Genomic DNA, 24,407 nt, shown 5'->3' with positions numbered 1-24,407 from the left:
AGTCACATAATACTCAAACAGTTTTATTAGCACCCATGAGGCTTTATGAAAACAGATCTTAAAAACTTTACTGAGTTTAGATAAAGACCAATGCTAGACTGGGGAAAAATAAGCCAGAGATGAATTCCCAAAGGGAAATAAGAAGGCCTTAACATGGTAAGGTGATATTTAAGTTGAAAGTGAGAAAACAAAAAAAGCCTGCATTTTACACATTTACACACGTCTGTCTCTCTTCTATCTATCTATCTAATCATCATCTATCATCTACCTATCTATCATCTATCATCTACCTATCTATCATCTATTATCTGTCTGTCTATCATCTGTCTATGTTTGTATATATGTATTTCTCTCTTCTTCTTATAGAAATCTGTTTGCCCACTGGGCAACTCTTAACCAAAGCCAGCACAATTCTGATCTCCCTAAAGGCAGAGAGAAATTTTAGAGATGAAATAAAATAAAAGCTGCAACATATAAAAAGCCATCTTGCAATACCTGAAAATGTAGGAAACAACTAACTTAAAAAAAAGTTAGATTTTCAGATTTCAGAATCCAAGACATTTGCAAGCCATTTCCCCTTCTACCCTCTCACCGTGAGGGTTTCGATGTGTCCTGAATTGAGGACCAAGATGTGGCTTCGAGAAAGATGATGCAGCAAGGCAGACAGCTTCATGGAGCAAGTCGGCCATGTGCAATCACCTGGCCATTGCCTAGACTGGCAGAATTAAAGTATAAGAAAATGCCGGATCTGGGAGACAATATTTCTTTGAATTGACTTTCAAACCTGGATAAATCTTCAACATTGAAAATTTGAAAGGCTGGTAAATTCTCAGTGGCAGCTCAGATCAGCTCTCTCTGTGTTAGAATCGACAATACTGTGTTATTGGAAGAAGATCATTAGCACTGAGCCATTTAAAAAGTCAAATATTTTCTAGGTTCCACAGAATATACAGATGATGCAAAGGCCTCCTGCAAGGGGGCTTCCTCTGTAAGAGAACATTTTTAAATGCTCTTCATTGCCAATGCAAAGCCTGTACTGAAGAAAGTGCTCAATAATAAAGTGTCAATGTAAAATTAGTTCACTTGTAAATAGGGTTTTTAAAACAGCAGGTTAATTACATGAAACAGGCTAACCTCTCAGGAGAATACTAGCATGGTGCTCAACATTTTTATTAAGAAAGTTGAAATGCACACCTCTTTCTGTACATAGCTTGATAAAAATATAACTGGGGAAGAAATAAAACTAACACAATAAAAGACATTGAATCATTTCTATGAAACTGTGCTTTGGGTGGCCTGAGCATTCTAACGTCACATCTTTTTCTAACTCTGGAATCATACACTGTCACCCAGTCTTCCCAGCCTGGATACCTCAGCATTATCTACAACTTTCTTTTCTTGTTTGTCCTCTATGACCAATTTATTACCAAATCTTTTCAATTTAGAAACAGCTCTAAATCCAGCCACTGCCATCCACATCCCAGCCAAAACTTGGTCTAAGGCCTTGTCATCTGGATCTTGATAGCCATTTTTAAAAAAGTTTTACTAAGTATTGCTAACAATAGCAAACACCTATGCAATGCTTACTCTCCACAATGCTACGAGATAGGTGCTGTTATTATCCTTTTTGCAAGGAAGGAAAATGGAGAACAGAGACTAAGTAACTTATCCGAAGTTACACAGCTTGTAAGTAGCAGATCTTGGAATTGAATTCATGGAGTCTGTCTCCAAAGTCTCTGCTCTTAAATCACTAAACTTACTGCTTCAGTTTTAATTTAATCCACTATTATTTTTGTTGTCGTCGCATTTTTTCTGAAAAAGTAATACAGTGGACTTGTTCAAAATTCAAAAGCTACAGAAGGCTGCATACTGAATACCTCCCTCCCTCCCTCCATCTGGGTCATTACCCAGACCCCTGTTCTGCAGGTAAGCAGCATGACCAGTTTCTTCAATAGCATGCCAAGCAATGGCTTATATGTTATTTTCCTCCTCACCCTCTCCCACGCAAATATAGTATACTGGATGTAATTTGGCATGTTGCCTTTTTCACTTAACAGCACATATTGAAGATAATTCCATATCAGTACAGGAAGAGCTTCATCATCTTTTTTTCCTTCTTCCTTTCTTTTTTTTTTTGAAAGAATGCAGATGGTCTAAACTAGGAGTGGGCATACTTTTTCTGTAAAGGGCCAGATAGTAAATATTTTAGGCTTTGTGATCCATATGGTCTCTGTCACATATGCTGCTGCTTAAAAAAAACCAAAAAAATCCCCAAACCTTTAAAGATGTAAAAACATTCTTGTCCCATGGGTTGTACAGGAACAGGCTGCAAGCCAGATTTGGCCACGAACCTAGTTTGCCGATCCTTGAACCAACAAGCTCTTACTTCGCTGTCCTGTAACCAGTCTTCTTCCAATGTGGCCCCTTCTGGAACTTTCTGAAAGAGCTATCTTCCTATCACACAAATCTGCCACTGCCCCTGCTCCCGTTAAACCCTCTATGGCTCCCTTTTCCCATCGAGGGGAAATTCGGACCACCTGGCGGTACCTATCGTGCCCTTCACGATCCACATACTTCTCCTTACCCCACTTCCATTGCACTGGTCTGTGCCACCATCAGCTCAACTCTTGCAGCGACCTCTTTGCCCCACTCTTGCTATACAACCTCTTGTCCCCAATCTAATCTCCACACTGCAGCCCAAGGAACTTTTACAAGTGCAGATCACATCTGGGAACCTCCAATAGCTTGTTGTTGCCCTAGAAAGAAGTCAACTTCCTTATCATAGTTGATAACGTGGGCCAGGTCTGCTCGGCCATCCTGTCTGACCTCATTGCCACCATCCTCTGTCCCTTCTCTCCCCACTCTCCAGCCACACTGACTTTCCTGTTCCTCAAACAAGCCACACTCTTTTCTGCCTCTGTGGGTGCTGTTCCCTTGGCTGGCTCCTTGAAGTTCACCTTCAGTCCAAATGCCGCTTCCTTAGTGTAGCCTTCCCTCATCTGCCAACCTAAAGGAGCCTCTCCACTTATCCTCCTTCACACCATCATGCTTTATTTTCTGCATGGTTCTTATGGCCATCTAGAATTATGTCTTGGTTTGTAGTTGCAGTCTTTCTGCTCTATTAGATGCTGTGGGCAGATCCAGTGCCCAGCGCATGGCCTGACACATATAAGACGAACACTAGAATTTTTCTGATTGAACAGTTGAAGAATTTCAGTCCAATTTACCTTTTCTGGTAGCTCTGTCCTCACTCCTCATGTTATATTTTAGTTTCCAGTCTGACTGGCCTTCTTACCAATCACTAAACGTGAATCACCCTGTTAAGGTTTTACATCTTTGCACATGTTGTCATCTCAGCTATCTCCTTCTCCGAGATACAAACTCCTACTCACCTATCAATACCCAGCTCAAATGTTATGTCTTCTATGAAGCTTTTATACTTTCCCTTGCTAGGGTCAAATTCTTCCTCTGGCAGTTCCCTGGGGGCACAACTCTGCTCAGAGAGGGATCAGTTGGGACTCTCTTACTCCCCTGAAGCAAGGTGCTCCCTTGTGCGGGGCACAGACATCCCTCTGCCTGCCAGATGGAGAGGCACAGAGACTAGGCTGCCCTCTGCACACCTGTGACTATGCCATCCACAAGGGCAACCAGATGTCCTTGGGGCCTGCCTCCTGCTGCCACATGCTGCTTATCCATGTGGACATAAACTACTCTGCCAGCTCACCCTCGAAGGGGGACACAAGGCTCTGGGCAGGTGGGCAAGAGCCCAGATGGCAGAAGAGACAGGGCAGAAAATGCAACCATTTCTTTATCCTTTCCTTTAGTTTTTTATTTTTTCCAGCTTTAGCAAGGTGTAATTGACAAATAAAAAATCCTATATATTTAAGGTATACAATATGATGACTTGTTATATGTTTACACTGTGAAAAGCACAGCAAAGGAAACAATCAACAAAATGAAAAGGCAATCTATGGAACTGGAGACAATATTTGCAAACCATATATTTGAGAAGGGGTTAATACCCAAAATATATAAGGAACTCATATAGCAAAAAACTCCCAGAAAACAAAAACCTGATTAAAAAATGCACAAAAGACCTGAATAGGTAGCTTTCTATAAGAGACATACATATGTCTAGGGAAAAAGTGCTCAACATCTTTATTCTTTGCTTTATATGAAGAAACTTTCCTTGCATATTCCTTCAGGGAATAATGGCAACAGGCAACAATTAGCATGTTTTTTCTAAGAAGAGCAGACTCCCTCTGCTGTAAAGTGTATTCTGGTGTAAAGGAGAAGAGAATGCTGGGATAGACTCACTGTTGTCTGGATAGATTAGAGAATTTGAGTGGGCACTGTGTAACTTTTCAGCTTATTGGGAAAATTCTATCTACCGAAGTGGATCTCAGACATTAGGGTAGTGGTATGCAGTGTGGTCCTTGGACCAGCAGCATTAGAATTGCCTGAACGTTTCTTGGAATTACAGGCTCTGGGCCCCACTTCACAGCTGACAAATCAAAATTTGATATTTTTTTTTTAGGCGAGGCAATCCTTGGTTGACTTCATAGATTGCAAGGACCTTGTCGTTTTACAATTATTTTTTTATTTTTTACACTTAAAGCACCTGGTTTTCCTAGGTGGTCTCCTATCCAAGTACTAACCAGGCCTGACCCTGCTTAGCTTCCGAGATCAGACGGGATCGGGCCTGTTTAGGGTGGCATGGCCGTAGACTGGAATTTGAATTTTAACACCTTAAAGTTTGAGAAAAACTGACCTACAATACCTGATTAAAGTGCAAGTTTGGAGTGCTATGCTCTAGAAATTCTGGTTTACTTGATCAGGATGAGATCCAGAAGTCTAACAAGTACCACCTACTTTTTCTTTCTGCCTACTTTTTGGAGTAACTGTGGTGTAGAGGTAGAGTTGTGTGGTGCAAACAGTACAGGCGCTGTATTTAGACTGACCTGAAATCAAATCTCAGCTCTACTAACTACAAGTTAGGTAATCCTGATGAACTACTTCATCTTGCTAAACTTTAGCTTTCTCAACTATAAAATGGAGATACTAAATGACGATACCTTTGGCTATCAGTTTTAAAGGTGATAGCATATGTAAAGTGCCTAGTACCGAATCTGTGGCACATAGTACATGTAAATGTTAAGTATTATAACTATTAGGTCAAACAGCTATCCATTGCTTGCACCATTGAAGGTTGGATAGGACTGGACAGTATTGATTAATTTCAGCTGTAGGGATGGAAAGGCCAAACCAAGCTTACCGAGGTGTGATGGCTGTGTTTTCTCTGTTACTTAACCCTGACCTTCAAGACACAAAGCAAAGATTAGACCACAGCAGCTATCAAACTTTACCATGCATCAAGAACCACCTAGGAAGCTAATTAAAAATGCTGATTCCTGGGTGCTGCTTCCAAGATATTCTGTTTCATCAAGTCTGGGGTATGGCCAGATCTGCAATTTTATCCATGGGAGATTTGATGCATGAGTCTTCCAACCTCACCCAGAGAAATAGTGATTTGGAGAATATGTGTATTTATTCAATAAATTTAGAGCTTGATGCATGTGGTGCCCTGGGCTGGTGCTGGGAAAAACACACAAGGACGAATAAGACTCTACCTGTGTCTGCCCTTGCTGGCAGCTGGGGCTTCCAAGGAGAATGTAGAGTCTGTACTGCTCTGTTAGGATATCAAAAAACAGCAGCCAAGAAGGGCAATGAAAAAAGCCATACCTGGGATTCTGCAGCTTCAATGCTGTGGGAGAGATTTCCGTTTTGAACAGGTTCTGAAGCATTGCTGGATGGTGTCATTTCGACTTCCGTGCTAGTGCTGTTTGGAAGCTCGATTTTTTCTGTGACATCATTTGGACACACACAAAGAAAGCAAATGGAGTTAATGGAGTAAGAGCCTATTGGAAAGAACATCCTAAAATGTTGGACCAAGGAAGAAGATAGTGGTCTCTGAGGGTGATAAGGCCCAGGGCTGGGGTTTCAACAAAAGGCAAAGAATTTTTACCATTTTCTCCATGCTTTTTTGGCACACTCGGCCCTCCAGCTCTGTTTAGTAGCTCTCTGACTTCTCACTCTGGCCTGATGTCCTAACTTGAGTGCCCTATCAGCTCCCCTGGTAAGTGTTCTCTAGACTAGGCAAATTTACCATCTAGCCATTCAAAAACAGGAACACAGATGTTTATTAGCCACACCATACCCAGTCTACACACTATTGTTCACACCCAGGATATCTCTCTCTCTCTCTCTCTCTCTCTCTCTCTCTCTCTCTCTCCTCTCTCTCTCTCTCTCTCTCTCTCTCTCTCTCTCATTCTCTCTCTCTCTTTTGTATTTATAGCTGGATCTTTTCTTTTGTACTACATTCTAGAAAGGATATTGGGTATCAGGAGACATGGGTCCTAGGCTCTGCTCTACCATATCAGGCTGTCACCTTAGGCAAGTCCACTCCTTCCTTTGGATTTCAGGATCCTTATCTGTGAGATGAGGGGGATTCAACTGGTTGATCTCCAAGGCCTATTGCTTCCAGCTCTAATTATCTCTGGCTCTGCCAGTGCCTCAGTGGCCATGGGGAGGGCAGGTTTGGGAAACAAAATGCCTGGAGAATGCTACTCAGCACATGCCACACCTGGGCATCTTATTGCAGGCAAGGCAAGGGGGAGATGAACAAGTAATGGAGACAAAGGCTGTATCATTCCTAAAGGAGACATTTGGATACAGTGATGTTATGGGTCAGCAAGTGCAGATGCTGTTTTCTTCTGGACATTGAGAAGTGAGTCCAGGGTAATGGTGAAGTACTGGAGCTCTTTGACACTAGGCATTTTGGATAGATTGGGTTCATACTTTGGCTCTACAACTTATGCTGTGTGACTGTTAGCAAGTGACTTAACTTCTCCAAGATTCAGTTTCCTCATCTGTAAAATTGGGGTGATAATGACAATAGTACCACTGCTACTACTGCTATTGCTACTACTGCTGCTATTACAATTACTAACAAAAACAACAATAACAATAACACAATCAAAGGGTCTGTCTGTAAAGATTAAATAATAAAATGCATACAAAGCACTTAGCACAGTGCCTGGTACAGAGCAAGCAAGTAAGAAACATAAGCTATTGTGATCCTCATAATGGTACCTGCCTTGAACTAGATTTGTTATTAGGGCTCATAGGAACATCTCCACGTGATCAGTGGTCAGGCACCAGCAGAGTCTGCCATGACTTCAGGGGGAGGGAAGTTAAAAGGCTCCTAGGCCCTCTGGCTGAGCTGGGCCAAGTCTTGACTTTCAGGAGACAATGAAGCTGTGTAGTTCAGTGTCAGGGTCACCAGGAGTACCAGCATGCTCATCAGTATGAGATAGGAGCAGTATTAGGCCACTCACAGAGTATCAAAATATGCTTTTTTCCTCTAGCAACTTCAGAAGAACTAAAATTTAATGTCACTGGAAAAATTCACTGGAAAATAATTTGAGAGTTACATAAAAATTGTTGTGCTTGAAGTGACCAAATTTCAAAAATCATAGGAAAGTATTTAAGTTTATTTATGTATTTTGTTGTGGAATGTAGAGACATAAATATATTTATATTTGGAAAACCATAGAAAGTCAAATTTATTTTATCTTTTCATGTTTTCAGTAGTGACAATGTGATATTCTCTTGTGTGTGGAAATGCCAGTTTATCCTAGCATGCTTGGTTCAGTTATTTAAACTAAAAAAATACTATGTACCTGGGGAAATATAAGAACTCTATTTGGAGGAGCTTATTGGCTGAAGTAATACAACTTTAGGATTAGCCTGAAATAGCTAAACTTGACTCTAACAACACAGGATACTGGGTACCAAAATGGAGTTAAGATGTCCAAGAAAAGATGTGAACAGATGAGAAGAAACAACTTTTCAGGCATGATATCTAACCTAATATGCACGTCTTAGCTTATGAAGTGCTTTTACATGCCGGCCTGAGGTCTCATCATCAAAGAAAATGTGAAAATATATCTGAACTTCCTTTGAAAAGCAAAGGTTTTGGATACACACTATTTTTTAGTTAGAAAGTTGTTCAGAGACCCTGAGAGCCCTGGAAGGATCCTTGGAGTTATGTATTTTATCTCCTCATGAAGGGTTACATCCAAGTCTAAGGTCAGCCAATCGTTAGGAGGAAGACTGGAATTGAACCCAGGCCTCTAAGTCTTGTGCTCCAAGCTTCTTCCTTGTGCAAGAGAGAAATCAAGAAGTGGTACAGAAAAATAGGTTGTGTAATTGAGCTTAAATATCACAAGTATAACTTAGCTTATGCAATTAGACTTTTGTGGTATGGCTTTGCATTTTTGTAATACAAAGCAAAATATGCTCATTAAAAAAAAAATTAGTCCAAGCTCACAGAAGCATAAAGAAGCAGTGAAAAAATATATAATTCATAAACCCAACTCCAAGAAGTAACTATTGTTAACACTTTAGCTTATGTCCTTCCAGTTTTTTTTTTTCATACCCAATAGGATCTTGGCTGTTTTCTCAGTCAATGATTTTTCCCTGAGCTAGAAGTCAGAATAACAGGAGAGGCAGAAACTCTTCTAAGGAGTATCATGTATTTTGAGTACACCACGGTTGAATTTTGCCTGCAGATAATTTTAGTTTCTTGGGCAATAGCATCATTTATAGCATAGATTCAGATTAGGTTAAATTTAGTTTGAATTTAGAATTAGAGAGCTATATTATGGTTATAGACAGGAGAGAAGGAACATCATGTTCCATGTTAAAATAAGATGCCTGAATGTCCCTATCTGGTCATATAGCTCAGAGAAAGTCAGCCAGAAGAGACCTGGACCAGTATTGCTGAATTCGTAAGAAAGGGGAGGCAGTGTCATCTTGCACGGATTCTGCCATTCAGTTTAGGAGTGACCAAGTGAACCATCTGGTAAGTCAGGGGGTGTGCTGTATGCAATGTCATAGGTTACCAGACAAGAATTTGGTTACCAGAGGAGAATTTCAGAAGGGGTACTGTCCCACTTTTTGTTAAATATTAAATGACAGGTATGTATATGTGTGTGTGTCTTCTTCATATGGAATCCCTAAAATAAAGTGATTTTCTACTCTTCAAGGGAGATACCTGGTTAGAAGCTGGTTGTATTTCAAGGTCCTAATAGGATCATTTACTCTTCCTGAAGTTCCCTTAGAGTAGGTGACACACTGTGTCTATCTATGCCCTATACCCATCAGGGGAAGTAGACCCCTTCTGACACTCAGTAAAGGGCTGAGCTGCAGGATTCTGTGTCTACACTGAGTCAAGGGTGCCCATGCTGAGTCTTGCTCTTTACTCCCCTTCACACACTGCAGGAAAGGCATGGGACAGAGGTCTCCCTGTACTCACCTACGTGATTGGCAGCCCCATTCTGCCTCTCATTCTCATCCATCTGGCATTTCTTCTTGGCAATCTTGTGGAGAATTGAAGCCTTTTCTCTGAACCTCCCTGAAGGAAGAGAAAGTGGTGGAAAGGAAACAGGATGAGGAGGAAGATAAAAAGAGAGGCGTATGGCAAATGGGGAAGCATTGACAGAGCAGGTACTTGGCTTCCGTAGTTATTCTGCACTATAGCAGCAACCACTCTTTTCTGTCTAATCCAAATGCCTTATGCCCAGCATGAAGAGCACCTTTTTATCTTTGTGGATTCTTTGAATCAATTCTCTATTTGAGAATCTTAAGTTGCCAGACCACAGATGAAAGGTTTGACTTGGACCTGTTCCTTCCCTCCTAATTGCTTACAAAACAAATGAAAGCATCGATCATCATTGAAACTCCCCCTATTTCTGAAATCCAAAACAAGTCCTAAAAGACATAACTACACTGAAAGCGTAGCCATATCTCTGGAATTAACTACTCATCTCACAACTGGCTTTTGACAATGGAAAGCCAAGCCCAGGGATCCTTTGATTTGACTTTGGTTTTCAAACATTTATCATAATTAACATTGCAGCTTCTAAACAAGTCAGGAGCATATATCAAAACTTTCCAAATGAGCTGAGTCAGCTGTAATTAAGGCATCAAGGAGGTAACTGATTCCTTTTGGGAATTTAAGGCAAAGAATGATTAACTGAGTACAGTCAGTGTCTGTTGCTGATGAAATTCTTAGGGAAAGGTGCTGGAAAAATGCCATTCTCAAAATAATCATTTTAAACAGCTGTACCACAAATATGATGCTTTGTTTCTTTTCTATTATTGATATAATTAATGATAAGTGCATGCAACAAGCACAGAAAAAGAAAAGCATGCAAAAGTGTCGAGATTAGTGAATAATAGCACATTTTTCTTTCTTCTTTAATCCTCGATTCTCCCCAACCCTGGGAATATTCAAGGTACAAAGGAGGCTCATTTTAAACTGACTGTTTATTGCCTAGGTTCAGATATGATATTTCTCCCCCAAAATACTACAATTTTCCCACTACGTATTGGTTGTTGGTTGTGTTCTCCAGCAGGATATTAACAGGGGATCTCATTCCACTTTTCTAGTTAGACCAAACCCAAACCAAACCCAAAATGTTTCTCTTGAAGAGTCTCTTCTCCTAGGATGGGGCACGGCAGTTTGGCAGCCACTCCCCTCCCTTTCTCAGGGGTGGAAAGCATGGTCACAATGATGGCTTGTGTGAATGGTTGGGAGGGATAGAAACTATAAAGAGTAGGATCAGCTGCTTCCAATGGTGAAGGTGACATAAGACAGAGCCCCTTCTGCTCACAAGCTCCATTAGTCGTAATCCTAGATGCCTTGCTACCACAAAAGAAACCTCTAGGATGTAAATACCAGAGGGCACATTCTCAGAGGAAGTAGGACAACATTACGTGGAGAAAGTAGGTCAGCATGCGGCTTGGGCTTCATGAGGAATGAGAAAGAAGGATGAGGTAATGGGCATGATGTCCGTCCTTGAGGGATGTTGAAGGTCAACATCATGTTCACTGTGCTGGAAAGTATTCTAAATTTAGCTGCTTCTATTTAACCTAGAAGGAAAACTCTGCGAAGAAAAAGAAAAAGGAAAGAAAGTCTGTGGGCATGGAAAAAGAGGAGGTACGAGGGAACAAAAAAGGAAAGAAAAAGGTGAGAAAAGAAAGAAATTCAAGGAAGGAGGGGGGCTGTTACCGTCCAGAGGTTGCCTGCGCAGCATGGATGAAAGACACTTTCCTGGCTGCCAAACCTAGTCTTGTTTGGGGACTAGACAATGAGGCATGGTTGTCAGGACTCTGAAGTCTTAAGGCCAAAGAGGAGTATTTCTCGTAGAAAACAACTCCAAGAAGTCTTCAAATCATCTATTGAAAAGCCCAGAAGAGGAAAAAGGAGGTTCTGAAACTTTATTGGAAATGACGTTTCTACTAACAAAACCGTCCTGTGGTCTCAGGGTCACTCTTTGAACTTGGAACATCCAGCACCTCTATGAAATAAAAATGATCAATAATTGCTATTTTAAAATCATATATAAAATAATAATAAAGCAAGAAAGCATTCAGAAGAGGAAATGAATAAGCCTGTGGAAATAAAACCTGAAATAACCCAATCTGAGTAATGCCCGAAAGTCATGAATCATGGCAGAGAAAATATTTGATTAAAACCAGCTAACTGCATATTGCTTGTGGTTACAAGAACCTTTTCAGAGCTTAGATGTATACCTGAGAGAAATGATTACAGAAGGGACTCAAAGCATGGAAGGGTTCGACCACTCCCTCTGCCAGGAAATACCTAACGGTCACTCATGGGCTGGTTTCCCCAAATTCTCTAAAAGAGGGCTGGAAGAACAGGGTAGGAACTGATTCTAAAATTGGGATTTCATAGGTTCGCAAACATTTTAACACATCAGCGAGGGTTTTCTAGACTGTGTGTCACCACTTTTCCTACTGCAGCTGCACCTTGGAGGTTCTATGTGATTGAAAGGTGGGAAGAATCAGCCTTTTGGGTTCTCCTTTGCTGTTTAGCCCTAGGGGCCTGCCACGAGCCAAAGCTGCAGTGGCTGCTGGGGAACTATCTTCTCCACCCACTTCTTCAATTTCTTTAATTCAACTTCTGTCTCAGTTAACACGACCCGACTGGCATTCTGCATTCTGAGTGCTGACAATGGCTGCTCGATAGCCTAAAAAGATTTTCTCTTAAAGATTAGTTTCTAGAAAAGCAGCAGGTGAAGGCCCACGTTCAGAATTTAGTAGATAGGTGCACTCCTTAAGTGGAGCAGAGCCTGACAAAGCAAGACATGTCCATTACAGTCCAACTGGGCACCCCTGGGATCGCTACAGGGCACTTTTTGAGAAAAGCTCTAAAGAGGAGGAGGTTAACAGGACAAGAGTGAGCACGAGGTATGTGGGGCAGAAGCCATCACAGAACCTATGATTCTCAAAGTGACCCTTGGGGTAGGAAGTCATGGCACCTTCAGGATCTGTTCAGCCTAAAGTCACAAGCTGGGGAGAATACCAAGCAGTGGGTATATGTTGGGGACAGGATAGTAGAGTGGTTAAATGGATATGACTTAGAGGCAGGTAGATCAGAGTTTAAGCCCTGCCTCTTTCACTTGCTCTGCTGGGTGAGTTTTGTTATGTCTGTGAATATTTCTGAGCTTCAGCTTTCCTGTTAAATAGGGATTCCAATGCCATTGGCTCATAAGTCAAATGCAAGGCTCAAGTGAGAAAATGTGTAAGGGGCTTATCATTGGAAGTACTCTGTAAATAAGAGGAAAAAAGAAAAGTAAACTAACAAAAAGCTCAGGGGCAAGGGTGACACGGCCCTGAATTGCTTTAGCAGAACCGCTGACACCTTTCCTTTTCTCAATCCACACTTGCGGGTTTGGGGAATTAGCTACATCCTGAACTGACAGTTTAAGCATCTCGGAGGATTTGTTGGATTGGGGTTCATGTTTCAGTGAGTCCTTCAATGTCAGTTTTTAAAACTGATTAGGAAAAAGATCACTTTCTATCTTCCCAAAATGGAGAAGGTCAAGGTGATGGAGTTGGCCTTCTGTGTTTTAAACACTGAGACCTTGGCAATCTTAAAAAGGAAAGATGGTGATCAGCTTTCTCCCATCCCCTGTGAGGCAAGGAACTACTGTTGCTGCACAGTGGATTTGGATAGGCTCAAAAGAACTTCCCGATTTTTTAACTGCCTGAGTTTTTTAACTCCTCTGTGTCTCAGGCTCTGAATTTTAAAATGGGGATCATAACAATGCTCATCTCATATAAATGTTAGAGGCCTCAATGTGTTGATACACATCAGCTGTTCAGATGGCCTCTGACATACCGTAAATGCTCAGGAATTGTTACTCAGAAACAGTTATTATTATGGAAGTGAATGACAGGACATTCTTCCCATAAATCACCGAAAATAAAAAAAAATTGATATTCAAAATAGAATTGATGCTTAGCAGCCTCAGGTACAGAAGACCTAGGTGGTAAAGGGATTGCTTCGATAAACTATTTTAGGCTCAGATTCTGCGTTGGCATAAAGGTTGACCATGAGAGAGAGATCTAAGAAACAACTGTAGCTTTGTGCCTGGGGATAAAGAATCGAGACATTTTTGAGTACTTTTCAAAGTGAGCAAAGGAGTGATTATTTAACATCTTTTAAGGCAACCTTAAAAAATATACTCTGTTGCAGTGTAAACTCTTAGAGTGTTGTATTTTTATCTAGCGACAGATATTTGTATACTTAAAATCTCAAAATAGCAAACTCCGCGCAAATCGTGAGGCACTTACGTCAAAATCTAGTGCACGATTTTAATATAGTTTAGCTTGGTTTAAAATTTGCAAAAGAATACCAGCTGAGCGTCCTGAGGGGAGTGTGTATTGAAAGGGCGGTAGGAAAGTGTGGAAGGAAAAGATCAAAGTGTAAGGGCCTAATGTGGATAAGAACAAATTTTAAAAAACGACCAGGAATCAAAATCCTTGACTCAATCACTCTGGCATAAAACAGAAGTCCCAAGCTGTGTAGCAAAATAATCTTTGAAGGGTCTGTTCACTCAAAGGAAATGAATTTTGCTTCTGTTTTGCTGTTAATTAATGAAAACTGCCCCTGGAAATTCCTTCACATCTTTCCCACAAGCCTGTAATAAGCAGTGTTACAAAGGGAGCTTTTGGATTGGTGGTCAGATTAGCCCCTGGCTGCCACGGAACAACCTGAGCATCAGCAACACAGAAGAGATGGGACAAAGAGATATTTAGGTGTAAAGAGGGCGCCCACACACACTTTGGTGAATAACCTTGATTTAGGAGAAAGAAAAAGAATGAAACAGAAGGGAAAACTTGAAAATAATGTTCTCGAATCTATTTTTGTGTTTTCAGTTCTGCATTTCCTGTCTTTGTCTTTATAGCTCATGGCTTGGCAGGTAGCTTAAAAAGAAAAAGTGCACCTGAACTTTCCCTCTGTTTTTTCCCTTGCCTTTTTTTTCTGGAAGCATAGACTTGTCATTCTGAGAAGACATGCAATGGAACTGATGTGACAATAAGCAAATGATCTTGGAGTCATCCCAGGCTCCTCTCTCACACCCACATTCTATCCATTAGCCAATCTGTTGTCTCTACTTTCAAAATATTTCAGAATCTGACACCACTGTCTCCCCCACCTCCGCCATCCCACATACACCTCAACCAGCATCAGGTCTGACAGGAAAAATTCTGCTGACTCCTAACTAGTTTCTCCTTCCACCTTACTTCAGGTTGGTCGCATTTTTAGTAATCGGTCTAGCGAATCATGCCACTCATTTGTGCAAAATCCCGCAGTGGCTCCCTAGGTCAAAGTGCAAGTCAAAGTCTTCACAGTGAATTATAAGATTCTATCCAATGAGGCTCAGCTAGATCACCTTGCCTCGCCCCCTTGCCTCACTCTCTCTTTGCTGTTTCTGGAAAACACTGTGCACTGTCCCACTTCAGGGCCATGGCATTTGCCGGTCCCTGTACCTGGAATGTTCTTCCTTCAGAGGGCTCACTCAACTCCTTCAAGTATTTGTTCAGATGCTACTTCATCGAGGCTTCTCTGAGCAGCTAATTAAAATTTGCAGCTTCTCTCTCAGCATATCCTATCACCGGTTTATTTTCTCTAAAGCATTTCCCACCATCTCATGTACTACATCATTTTTATTCTTGATTATCTGTTGCTTTCCATCAGGAGCTAAGTTCCATGAGGGTAAGGGATTACCATCAGTTTTGTTTACTGCTGTATCCCTAAAACCCAAGAGGGTTCAATAAATTCTGTTTGTGGTTTCTGTGTAAATATGAGGTTATAACCCTTTAACATGCTTCTTGTTGGCTAGTGACCCAGCCCATGGGCCCAGAGGGACTGAGAGTCCACATGGCCCCGAGAACTTTCTGGAGGTAAATAAGAGGAAGTGGGGTGGACTAGCTGTTCACACTTCAGAGGTGGGAGACGGAGGGGCAAGTCAGTTGTCCTCCCTCTGCTCATTGCCAGGGCTGACAGGGTGAGCGCCGAAAGGAGTCTTTGTGATAGAAGAGGAGGTTCTGTGAGCACAGCGGAGAGCGGAGCAGGGAAAGCTGGCCTTGAGTCCTCCTTTACTAAGATGCTTCTCAACTGTCAAGGCCTAACTAAAGGCCCCACCTGCAGCTTTCTCTACCGCTATCCACACCCCTCCTTTGTAAGTGGAAATCCATGATTCTCATGGCACTTCGATTGTACTCGTTGCAGTCTGTGGCTCACATGTCTGATCTCCCCACCAGAGGGCAGGCTTCTCTGGGAAGGGACCTTCTCTCTGCCATTTTTGATTCGCTCAAGAAGTATCTTGGAATAATGCCAGGCACCTCATATGCACTCACTGGACTGCAGTGATGCTCTCCCTATATCAACTCGCCTGGGAAGTCTGAGCTTTCCTTTCATGTCAGTACAAGGCACAAACCACCTTCCGCTGCACAAATATTAACCAAACCTGTGCTGTGCACCACAGTGTTTGGTGAATAAGATAGATCTAGGCGGGTACCCTTGTAGAGGTCATAGCCTAGAGCCAGAGCCAGACAAGAAACAAGGACTTAAAATTCATTCTCTGATGATGGAGACTTCTCAGAAGGTATGGAAACTTGGAGAATAGTGAAAGTTCCAGAATTGAGACACTGCCTAGCAGCTTGAAGGAATAAACTCCTCTTCCATTGCACAAACTGTCTTCATAGGGTAGCTTAGTCACCTAATAGCATCTGGCCTGATTTTTATTCCTAAAAGCAAAAGATTAAAAATACTAATTTCATCTTAAACAAAAACTCCAAGAACATAGAGTTTATTTATGCTTAAATGTATTTCTGAAGTACAACCTCTAAATTTTTTTTCTCATTTTTGAGAAGCATCACATAAAATCATTTATTATAAGACTACAATGATATTAACGGAAATTAAACTAGTATTGTAATGAAGTATTTTGTAAACTGCCTTTGTAAATGTTTTATGAATGAGCCACATAATAAAAATGATTAACATAATTTAATTGTAGTTATATTTATAGACATAATCAAGGGACTAGTTTCTGTAATTAATGAGAATGTATACATAATTGTATCTCGAGTGGTGGCCAAGCACATCACATAATGAAATGAAGCAGCCAGATTTCCTTATTAAGGCTTAAAAATTTTTTTTCCATAAGAATAACCTTAGGGTCACTGGTAAAGACTGGATCTGTCAGCATGTGAATTGGTTCTATCATCTCCCCTACCAGGGTCAGCTTATCACTGGAAATATTAGAGTGTTTTAATAAAAATTTCATAAGATTTCCAATGTTTTTCATAAGTTGCTATCTTAAAGATCGATATTTTTGTCTTCCCTCCCAATTTCTTTCCTCTCCAGTGACTTTGCCTAATCTGTTATCTTCAATTTTCAATCCTACTTTTTCCCCTCAGCATATAATCATGGTCAGGTCTCTCTCAATTTGGGAAACTTTCTCTTGATGAAGGTTTCCTGCTGGTACTGCTCCCTCTCACCTTCCCTTCACAGCCAAGCCTCTGGTAAGATCAGTTTTATGCTAGAGCCTCTACGTCCTATGGCTCCTTTGTTCACTATTTAAATCTGCATCTGGCATTTATCAACGTTATTCCACTGAACTTACTCCTGGCCTCTTTTTGCCTCCATGTGGCATCTAATATCTCTCACCTCTCTCCTTGAAATCCTCTTTGATTTTTAAGGACTCCAGAGAAGGTGCCTTAAATGTCACTAATCCTCAGGGCTCCCTCCTCGCTCCCTCTTCCTCACTCCTCACATTCTCTCAAAGGACCTAGTGGGCCGCTACCTGCATGTCGATTATTCCCAAATTCAGATTCCTGGCCCAAATCCTCTTCTCCAATGGCCTTCTGAACATCTACACTTGGAAGCCCCTCTGGCAGTTAAACTCGACATGCCTCAAATCCCACATGTCACCTTCTTTCCAAGGAATCTGCTCTTCTGCTTGCATTTTCTTTTGGTGACTTTCATGCACCCAATTTTTTCCAGCCATTTTAGAGATTCCCCTCTCCTCATCATCCAGTTAGTTGCCATGGCCCTTTGGACTCTACCTTTGAACACCTTAGATCCAGCCTTCCCAGCCTGGATATTGGTTACAGCCTCTTAGGTGGTCTCCCAGGTTTAACTGCATGGCTGGCATCCCTCCAACTTACCCTTCGCAGGACTTTGACTGTTCCACTCTTCTTACTCCTCTTTAAGACTCAGTTTTAGGCATCTTATCTTTCAGGAAGCTTTCTTTCAGCCCCTTTCCTGGGCTGGCAAGGCACCCTGGCACTTTTCTCTATCACAGTGCCCTGATCCCTATCCTCTCATATTAGTTACCACAAAACCTCAGAAATGTTTTACTGACCTGCTCCCCAACTAGCCTATGGGTCCCTCATGGACAGAGATACTGTTTTTCATCCACCTCCCCATCCCAGTGCGTATTTCTTAGGCTGGTCCTCAGTAAGTGTTTATGAACATAACAACACTAACACAAAGAAGTGTGTGTGTGTGTGTGTGTGTGTGTGTGTGTGTGTGTGTGTGTGTGTACTTGGAATGCTTGCAGCATGAAAATCTATTCAGAGTTTACTTTCTTTTTGTGGGGAGAGAAAGAAGGAAGGCCAGAAGCACACTGCAGGAAACTCACCACTCCTCATGGTTAATGCTATGATTAAGTTTCCGAAGTTTAATAGTATTTGTCTATTTTGAGACCCTACTTTTTTTCAAAAAAGAGACAATTTCATCAAGGTCAGGCAAAATTGGAATTTTACAAATGAAAAACTTCCAGCAAGTATCAGATGGTAGCAAAAGGGTTAATTTACTCCTCTTAGCTGAGGCTGACACTGCTTGAGAGGTAATGTTCTTTATCATTTTAGGTCGCCTGCTTTATTATTTTAAGAACTTAATTTTCTGAACAATTCTATCTCATATACACAGATACAAATGGCTCACACAGAATTTCTCAAAGGGATTTGTCTGATCTCAGCTTTGGAGTTCTGAGCCAGGTAGGGCTGCCAGATAAAAGGTTTGAATAAATGTCTTCCTTTTGTTCCCATCCCTTACACCCTGTGGAGATCTAAGAGAATGGAATAAAGAATCACTTTACTAAGGTAGGACTCAGATCCTAAGACTCACCAACATCTAACCCCATTACCACCTAGTGGGTGGAAAAAAGCTCTTCAGAGTCAGTTTGTCAAAGCCTAGGTCTTGAGTATATCTCTCTGCAAATGAGTTGTGGCATTAATCTATTCATTTTGGCAGAGTTTTGATTTGTTCATGGCATCTAGCAAATAGTAGGTGCTCAATAAATATGTGTCGAAGCGTTATTCTTATACATAAAAAGCAAAACTTAACAAAATAGTTTTCTTATGATAAGTCTGTATACTACTCAATTATTTATCGTGATCCAAAGTGAAAGATTTTAGATTTGGCTAACATTTGTTCAGTAGCAGCCATTATTTCATGTGTATTTCATACATCATCTCCTGTCACCTGGATTTCAAGTGTCTGTGAATTGTCAGTTAATTTAAATTTCCATTTTCTTTTTTCTTTTTTCAAATTTTCAATTTTACATTGTAAAGTGATGCCTATATACCTCATTTGAAACGTGGGTTTGCAACAGAAGTGCCAACACATGCTGAGAGTTCTTAAGTAAATGCGACTGAAGGCTTAGTGGCCCATGACTGAAATGAGATGATTCAATTCATTTCGGATTTAATCAAAATAGAAACTTACCATGCTTAATTGAACATGCCAGTCTCCTGGTAAAACAGATTCCCACTTTTTTTTTCTTTTTTAAAGAGAAAGAAAGCTTCATGGGGGTGGGAAAGTATTAATTTATAATAACAGTATTCAAGTATGACTGATGAAGGCAATTTAACATTTTCAGCTCTAGGGATGTCAGAAATAGACAAAAAGAAGCATCCACATTTTGCCTTCTGTTGCCACTTAACACCTTCTACATATGCAATGTGGCAAAATCTGCCTTCACTTGCCAGGTCCAATCTTTCTGCTTTTACTGCTGACAGTTTAGATCATGAAAATAAGATGCAATGAAGTTTGAAAAGCTGGATGTATTTTAATTAGAAGACTTCCTTGGTCCTGGTTTTCAGGAAGACTGTGGATTTACCCACACAACTGGTTTGGTCTTTCTGACATCTCATCTTGGTTACTAGCTGATTAGTCTAGTTATGTACATTCACTAGGCTGCTGTCTTCCTAAGATCCAGCCCGAAGGAGATACTTTTAAGAATACATCTCTAAAAAAGTAATGTGGTTAATAACTGGTGAGTTAAATATATATATAATATAAATATATATATTATATATATATTTATATATTTAATTTAATTTTAGTTTTTGATAAGGCTCAGCCTTACAAAGAGCATCTGTACCCAAGAGCCCAGAAAATCTTCTAGTTAATGGAAAGGTGGACTGAATGAGTTAAACTATAAGACCTGGAATGAAAGAAATGTAACATGGTCTTGGAAATGGTGTCTGTGCACAACAGGGCTTCAGTTTGGTAACCGGAAGGTAGAAAGTTAATTTGAGGCGCACTTCTCAGACTTTCTGCAGGGACATCAATGGTCTTTAGGTAAGAAGGGCACATGCTGTGGTGGAAATTGGATATTCCGTGTAGGAGGAACAACCTTGTCGTTTAATTTAGAGAGGACAAAGACTTCGATTCTAACTGCACCCTGGCTTTAACTCAATTTTGGTAAAAATTCAGGTTTCTGAAACAAGTAAATTAGAAGATAGTTACACCACAAAGGTTTATTTGCTTTGTAATGAAGTCAGTTTGAATCTCTGTTCCAAGGACTTATTTAAATTTGTTTGAGGCTCTTTCATTCATTGTTAGTGGGAGTGTAAGTGGTGCAATTCCTTTGGAGGGCAATTTAGTACTATCTTTCAAAATTTGAAATGTATGTATCTTTTGATCTGGTATTTCTATTTCTAGGAATTTGTTATATATGTGTGTGTGTGTGTGTGTGTGTGTGTGTGTGTGTGTATGTAAAGAAGATGCTCATGTAGTATTGTTATATTAACTAGATAAACAAAAATGGAAATATCCTAAATGTTCCTCCACAGGGGACTTAATAAGCTCACCCTGGAAGAACCATGCAGTGGAATACTACACAGCCGCTAAAAGGAATGAGGAAAGTCAAACAGTGCTGATGTGGAATATCTCCAAGATATATCAATTAAAAAAACCAGGTATAGAACAGTGTATAGAAAAAAAGAGAGTATGCCAAAAAACTGATAAAAGTGGTTAACTCTAAGGAATGAATAGAATTTGGGCTAAAAGGGAGACTCATTTTTACTGTCTTTCCTTATGTCGTGTTTGCTTTTTACCTCTGTATGCCTGTAATGTTTTTATAATAAAAATGAATAGTTAAAATCAATTTGTGATTTAAAATTTATACTGTGCTAAAAGTTTGTATTTGTAACTAAAAGGGAACATAGTTTCTTTTTTTTCTTTTAAAGGTCTATCTAGCTAATAGAAACTATTAGAAAACTATCTAATGGATTATTTACTATATATAACCATATTAATGAAGAGTTTGTTTATAAACTGGATCAAATAATACACAAGTCTTTTATTTCAGAAACTGTAGCTCAGGAAACTACTCACCACAATCTTGGTGGCAGCTTAATCAATATGCAATATTGGTTTTTAGATCAAGTTTTTAGAAGGTAGTTTAGAAGCTTTAAAAGTAGACTGCAAACCAATGTCTGCCATCGCATTTAATAAAAGGCACCAGGACAGCATTTTGGACATGGGGTTGGAAGGGGCATCAAGATATCCATCATCTGAACACTCTTCTGATGAAAGCTTCTGTGGCTTCTCCTGATAAGAGGGACTCACTCCCTTCTGAGGCAGGACATTGCATCTTTGGCCACGTTTGAAGGAAAGGTCTCCCTATGCTGGGCTGAACTCTCTCTCCCCAAATGCAGGAAAGCTGATTTCCTTCTCCATTCTTCTTTACCCCAAGCTGGACTTATGGGGGCTTCCAAGAGCTCCTCTCTCCTGGAAAGGCGAACTCTATATTACCACTGCAAATCGTCTATGGAGTCAATCCCAGGTAAGAACTACTAAAACATTGTTAGGTTATTCCCATTCCATGCTACATCCTTGTCCACTTCAGCAGAGCCTCTGGGTCATCCATTATGATCCAGACCTACTTTTCCATGTGGATTTGAAGATCCCTGACCTGATTCAATCTCCCACCCCTGCCATCAGTAAATCTATCTCTATGCCCTTAACTTTTTCTCTGGATATTCCTTTTGCCTTTTTGTTCCAACTGAAACTTGGCTGTTTTCCTAAGGCCCCTTTTCTCTTGTGGCCCTGTGACAGCTTCCTTTCTTTCCAAATGCCCCACATTCTATCCTCAACCCCTCACTACATCTAGACCATTTTCCTCCCTCCCTGGAAGCACAAGCCAATAACATCTACCACCTCTACTCCGACTTCCTTGCCACCCTTCCTGCATTCCTGAAGATATCAGAACCCAGTTCTCCGTTTTTCTTTCACCATTACTCCTGTCACCATCCTTGGTAACTCCACATGAGTGAGCCCTGAAACACTTGGCTCCTCACCATTGTAACCTATTCAGTTTCAGCTACCCTTTCCTCCAGCTTACCTTATCCAACCACTCCTGCAGTCAGATCCCAGACCTCCTCTTCATTAGCAATAACTGCATCATTCCCAAACTCCTGATTTGAAGCATCTCACTTTCTGACTACCACTCTTTATCTGTTTATTACAATAATTCTTTGATCTCATTGGTCGATTCATTGATGTTATCACCTTTTTACCGCCCTCCTTTGGAACAGTTCTTCTCTCAACTTCTGAGATGCCATTCTCTTCTGGTTCTCTGCCTACCTCAGTCTCCTTTGCTGGGACTCCTCTTTTCCCCAGACTTTAAACTTTGGGGGCCCCAGGGTCAATCCTTGGCCTCCTCTTCTCTATTCATTAGCTAGGTATTCTTATCTAGCCTGTAGCTTTAAATAACACCTATATCGTAGGACTCCCAAATTTATAACCATAGCCCTGACCTCTCACTCAAACTCTAGACTCCATATCTACTGTTTTTTCCATATCTCCATTTGGAGATCTCATAGGTATCTCAAACTTCACATGAGCTCTCAATATCCCTCACATAGCTTGCTCTATTCTCAGTTTTTCCATTAGCGTATTTATACAAAAGTGATATTTCTTTTTTTTATGGAGACATTGCATGTTGCCTATCTAATAGCTATTCCTTTTTCATTTCCTAATGACATAATGCCTAAATTATTTAGGCACAGAAAATCACCCAGTTTAACAAACTATATTTCCAAGCTTCCTTAAAATTAAATATAGCCATGTGACTGAGTTTGAGGCAGTTTCACTGGGAAGATCTAAAAAGAAGGTTGCTCTAGCAGCAGCCATATTGGGCCATGAGGTACCCTTGAGGTTAAAGTCATATACTGGGATGGTGAAGCAGAATGGTGAAAGGAGCCTGGGTTTGGGGTTATTGTGGAGCTTCCATACCTGCTATATACAGCTTGTCTCTGGAGCTCTTTTACATGAGAGAAATAAACTTCTATCTAACTTAATCTACTGTTAATCTGGATTTCCTGCTTCATACAGCTGAACCTATCTTGCCAGATATATCACTGTTTATAACACTGTCTCATCCATTCAAGCAAGGATTAAAATAAAATGTGAAGGCCACAGATAAAATCAAGGATCTGTTTTAGGACTACATTTTCAGAGAATACATCTTGGGCAATGGAAAACACTGTTAAATGATATTCCAAAATTCAATTTCTCTTTGAAAAAGTACTAGACTATTTCACTGCAATTAAGAACATTAAATGACTGGCTTGACAATGTGATCTGAAGGTGCTTTAGTTTCTTTGAGATAATGGGGGTTTTCAAAACCTCAGTCACATGCTTAATTTAGGATCCTATGATTCATTTCTGTAAGACATTATCAGCTTGGCAAAGGGGCTGTTGGTTGCCATGAAGCAGTAAGCCTTAATTTCATTAAGGGTAAAATCATTATAATTTTTGCCCTTGATATTACAACAACTTTTTCTACCTTTTTTTTTCTTATACAAATGAACAAAATTTGACTTTTTAAATAATGAAATTATTTTTCTGGAATGGCTTCTAAGTGGCAATGAGTTCAGGACAATGCATTATAGATAGCCTTTCCAATATATCACTTCTTTGCAAGATATTAATCAGGCTTTCTGTCTACCTACCTATATGTTTCTATAAGTATTTATTTCCCAAAAGCAAAAATTAGTAGTTCTATAAAATGCCATTGGTGAAAAGGTCTCTTCTTCTTTTAATTCGTCTGTTCTATTGCATAAGTTTGTTTTCTTTTGAACTAGCTTTTTACATTTTCATTTAGAGTAATTTTGGTAAGAAAGCCAAGTTCGATTTGTTAATAATTTTCCAGAGTGAAATGGTATGAAATTTGGTATCTACAGATGAGAAATACACTATGGGTTACAAACTTTAAGTAAAATTTGAGATTGCTCTTCCAAGAATAGGCAGTATCATTCCATGAGGAGATGAAAAGATGGCTCCTTATGTAGGGAGATTTGAGGTCACCAAAAGACTACCTCTAGAGTAATTTGTTTGCATCTCTGGAAACATCTTGTTGCAGAAGAAATATAGTCCTTGGTAGGAGCAAAGCTCACTTATCTATCAAGTCTACTAAAATGTCTCCTACAGAGCAGGTGCTCAGTGACTATTAAGTGAAGACATTAGTATCAGGTGGCCGGTAAGATAGTTGTTGTTATTTGGAATGAGGCAGTGGAGACATCGCCTCTCTGAGAAGTGTGTCCTCACTTCCCAAAGCTGAACAAAATGCCTTCCACTGGGCTCCCCCAGCACTTTGGGTCTGCCCATTCCACTACTCACTTCTCCACCTGAGTATTCCACTAGAGTGTGAGTTCTTTAGGAGGAG

General features: G+C 40.4%; 1 protein-coding gene and 1 pseudogene across 2 annotated transcripts in view; both read right to left on the bottom strand.

Annotated features, from left to right (window-relative positions):
* The window catches only part of SLC24A2 (solute carrier family 24 member 2), a 208,854-nt gene that overhangs the window by 24,177 nt on the left and 160,270 nt on the right, over positions 1-24,407 (bottom strand). For both annotated transcript variants that reach the window (XM_025051383.1, XM_025051384.1), the window contains 2 exons: positions 9,380-9,478; positions 5,743-5,861 (listed from right to left, as the gene is read on the bottom strand). In XM_025051383.1, the coding sequence (XP_024907151.1) occupies positions 5,743-5,861; positions 9,380-9,478 (218 nt within the window). The remainder of the gene's footprint in view (positions 1-5,742; positions 5,862-9,379; positions 9,479-24,407) is intronic.
* On the bottom strand, positions 4,610-4,728 carry LOC112485091 (annotated as a pseudogene).

This window comes from Pteropus alecto, unplaced genomic scaffold (genome assembly GCF_000325575.1).
Source record: "Pteropus alecto unplaced genomic scaffold, ASM32557v1 scaffold95, whole genome shotgun sequence".
NCBI lineage: Eukaryota > Metazoa > Chordata > Mammalia > Chiroptera > Pteropodidae > Pteropus > Pteropus alecto.
The sequence above is the reverse complement of the archived record's forward strand: the minus strand, read 5'-3'. Positions and strand labels throughout refer to the sequence as shown.